Raw genomic sequence first — 3,690 nt, forward strand, 5'->3', positions numbered from 1 at the left:
CTCCACATATATATATATATATATATATACATATATATATATATATATATATAGTGTCAGGATTCACACTAAAGTTTTCCAAATTCAAAATTATCACTCCATTCATCCCTTCACATACAGTTTTTGGCACCTGTATGTTGAGTATTCCCTTGTCACCTCTTTACTCCATAACACACACACTTATCACTTTCCTTCTTTCTGGCCTCTTATCAGCACTATGTCCAGAGAGATACAAAGACCTGTGACTCTCCCAACCTCCCACTGATCTCTCCTCCCTTCTTTCCCTCTCAGGTTCCACCATGGTGGGCTATGGCCTCTACTATTTCACCTACAGCACGTGGACAGGACGAAATGTGTACCTGGAAGATATTTATGTGATGCCAAAATATCGGGGTACTGACTTGGATGACAGGCATTCTGCTACCTATAGCCTTTCCCGTTTTGGTATTATTGTTCTTCTAGCTCGATGTCAATCCTCCCCATTAATGCTTTTCTCCTCCCAATAGGTCAGGGGATTGGTTCCAAGATTATCAAGAAAGTGGCTGAGGTGAGGAGGTCTCTTTGTGGATGGTTTTGGTGGGATGGGAGTCAAGGAGGCACTGGGGAGATGGGAGGAGGTCGGAGAACTAGATTTCTTTGCCTTTTCTCCTCTAACCAATATGTACGGGATGACCTTCCTACAGGTTGCCCTAGAGAAAGGCTGCTCCCAGTTCCGGCTAGCTGTCCTTGACTGGAATGAAAGTGCCATGGACTTCTACAAGGCCAGAGGGGCCAAAGATCTCACTGTAGCAGAAGGCTGGCGTTTCTTTAGATTTGACAATGAAGCGATGAGAGAGCTGGTGAGGATGTGAGATGGGATGTATCCTTTAGAATCCAGATATTTCCTTTAAATCTTCTTTTGCCTTCAGTTCTTATTCAAGTACAATAGAGTCCTGTTCCTGTGGTTACCTACTTCAAGGGAGGGGAAAAGGCTTGGGAATCTAAATATTTTAAAGTAATAAAAAAAAAAACGCCAATATCACAAAAGAAAGTGTTTCTCCTCTTTTATTCAGAGATAATAATACTTGAGAGGTTACCAGGCTGTGTCTGTAGCATTCTCTATGACAAAAGTTGCTAAAGAGGAAGGCTCTTCTAAAATATAGCATGAGAAATGAAAGGGTATGGGATAGAAGAGGGGTGGGAGGAAGTGTGAGTCAAGTTAGACAGAGATGTACTTGGGCTAACTAACATTAGTCTGTGAGGATGTTTGGTTTGCTTGCAGTGAAAAGGCCCAAGAAAGAAGTCTTCTCTAATGAAGTTTTAGGGGAAAAGAAAAATGTGCAAATTTTAACAACAACAGAAAAAAGACATGAGACCCCAGAAGACCCTGGCCTACAAATTGAATTAAATAAGAATTTATTATTTAAAAGTTTAAAATAAGTATAGAAGAAAAGGGAGGTACCTACCTATATGGGGTTGGAAGGAAAGAAACAATTTTTAAAAAGCATTTATTTTATTTTATTTTTTTATGTGCCAAGTCCTAGGCAAAGGCTAAGGCTACAAAGACAAAAAAATGAAAGAACCTCTGTCCTTCAATTGTAGGCAGTCAGTACAAAATAATCCCTAAAATATATCTTCATCCACCCTCTACTCCTCTTTGAATGTAAGCTCCTTTAACATAGGAATTATTTATCTAAAAATGGTGACCAAAAAAAGGGCTGGATACTGAATTTCAAGAAATTAAAAATGAAAATTGCTCCCAAATTCTTATAAATAGAGGGCTAAGTCAAACTAAGAAGAATGTATTAGTCACCTCCCTAAATGAAACCCCAAAATTAAGTCACTAAGAAATGTCATAGTCATAAGCCAAAGCTTCTATGTCATAAGAAAAATACTTTATCCAAAAAGAAAATTCAAGTGCCATAGAAACTTGTAGGATCACACAAAATTTTCCAACTACAATCATAAAGGAGAGGAGAGCTTAGGATCCAGTTTTCCAAAAAGCAAAACATAAAGGCATACAACTAAATATCCCATCCAGAAAAACTCAGAGGAAAAAATAGACCTTTATTAAACAGCGAATTTCTAAGCATTCCAAATAAAAAGACCAGAGTAGACATTTTGAAATGGAGATGCAGGAGCCAAGAGAAACAGAAAAGTTCATATATTTGTTTAATTAGAAGGGAATATGAGGATGAATTGTTTATATATGCTAATACGGAGATAAGAAATAAAGGCCTTCTCAAAATCCTAATATCATTAAAGGTCATAGATCAAGGTAAATCTGATAGAGGAGAGTGATTTAGTTCTGTTTTGATGGTCTCGAGAAGACAAATGATAGCGACCCAGAACAGACTATATGGGGGAAGACAGGAGGAGGAAGGGGAGGGAAATTACTATCCCATAACAGATGAAGATGAAGAGAATTTAACCAGTAAGGAGGTGGTGGAGGGAACTGGCCTCCCACCAACTTCACTTACATCTGAACTGAACAAAGGCACATTTACATTTAAAGATAAGATAAAAGAAATACATTAAACTTGAAAAAGAGCAGGGTGATAACACATGTATATAACCCAGATTGAATTGCTTGCCAGTTCCAGAGAGGTGGGAGGGAGGGAAGGAGGGAGTGAGACAATTTGGATCATATAACTTCGGAAAACTTATGTGGAAATTTGTCATTACATGTAATTGGTTAAAAAAAAAGTTTAATTAAAAAAAAAGAAAAGGAGGGTAGGAACAAGGAAGGGAGAGATCAGAGTTCAAGTAAGGATAGAGTAGGTAAAAGAATAATCATAAGCAAAACAAACTCCAGTATTGGAGAGAACAAATGGGAGATTAAAAGGAAGCGAAGAAAAAGTAAAATCTTGGGATAGGGGAAGAGATGAAGGGCAACAGAATGGAGATAGGCCATTTCCCCCCCTAGATCATTTGGCAAGCTTTTAGCACCTAATTTGGAAAGACAGGGAGCAGAGAGTAAAAAGAAGAAAAATTACAGGAGAGAATGTAGGGAAATTAACAATTATAACTGTTGCTATGAATGGGAAGAACTCTTCAAACGGAAGAAGATAGCAGAACAGATTAGAAAACAATCCAATGATATGTTGTTTACAAGAAACACACCTGGGACCATCCTTCCAGTCCCTCAGGTTTAGAACTTAGGTGTCAGCATTGGCCCCTCACTATCTTTCACCCCACCCCATTGTCAATCTGCTGCCAAGGCCTATTGATTTTGCCTTTGTGCCATCTCTCAAATATACCCCTCTCTCTCTGGCACTGCTACCACTGGTACAGGCCTTCACCTATTGTAAAAGCTTGTTGGTTGGTTTGCCTGGCACAGGTTTCTTCCCACTCCAGTTCACACTCTATTCAGCTGTCAAAGTAATCTAACTTCCCTACTACGGACATAGGCCCTACAAAGTCACTCTGCTACTCAAGTTTCTGTGACCCTATCATTGCAGAACCAAATGTAAAATCTTCTTTTTGCCATTCAAAGCTCCTCTCCCTAATCTTTCCAGTCTTCTTATACCTAAACAGACAGACAGACAGACAGACAGACAGACACACACACACACACACACACACACACACACACACACAAACACATTCACACCCCACACAGTGACATTGGCCTCCTCATCTTTCCTCTAACAAGACACTAAAATCTCTTAGGTTCAGGTGTTTTCACTGGATGTCCCCCATGCATATAGA

At 39.1% G+C, this 3,690-nt stretch overlaps 2 protein-coding genes across 2 annotated transcripts in view; one reads left to right on the forward strand and one right to left on the reverse strand.

Moving 5' to 3' along the window:
* The window catches only part of SHBG (sex hormone binding globulin), a 7,632-nt gene extending 7,331 nt beyond the window's left edge, over positions 1-301 (reverse strand). The window contains exon 1 of the mRNA XM_044675226.1: positions 240-301. Coding sequence (XP_044531161.1) covers positions 240-301 — 62 coding nt within the window. The remainder of the gene's footprint in view (positions 1-239) is intronic.
* Positions 156-1,047, forward strand: SAT2 (spermidine/spermine N1-acetyltransferase family member 2). The gene is made up of 3 exons (XM_044673730.1): positions 156-393; positions 507-547; positions 684-1,047. The coding sequence occupies exons 1-3, from the start codon at positions 300-302 to the stop codon at positions 849-851; spliced, it is 303 nt and encodes a 100-aa protein (XP_044529665.1). The 5' UTR covers positions 156-299; the 3' UTR covers positions 852-1,047.
* The last annotated feature ends 2,643 nt before the right edge of the window (positions 1,048-3,690 follow it).

Source organism: Gracilinanus agilis, chromosome 4 (assembly GCF_016433145.1).
Source record: "Gracilinanus agilis isolate LMUSP501 chromosome 4, AgileGrace, whole genome shotgun sequence".
Classification (NCBI taxonomy): Eukaryota; Metazoa; Chordata; class Mammalia; order Didelphimorphia; family Didelphidae; genus Gracilinanus; species Gracilinanus agilis.

What these genes read in the sequence shown, in the direction of transcription:
- SAT2 (XM_044673730.1), top strand. Translation starts at nt 300, where the DNA reads ATGGTGGGCTATGGCCTCTACTATTTCACCTACAGCACGTGGACAGGA. An exon ending in TGTGATGCCAAAATATCGGG is followed by an intron (nt 394 to 506) that starts GTACTGACTTGG and finishes TCCTCCCAATAG; the next exon opens with GTCAGGGGATTGGTTCCAAG. An exon ending in TTATCAAGAAAGTGGCTGAG is followed by an intron (nt 548 to 683) that starts GTGAGGAGGTCT and finishes ACCTTCCTACAG; the next exon opens with GTTGCCCTAGAGAAAGGCTG.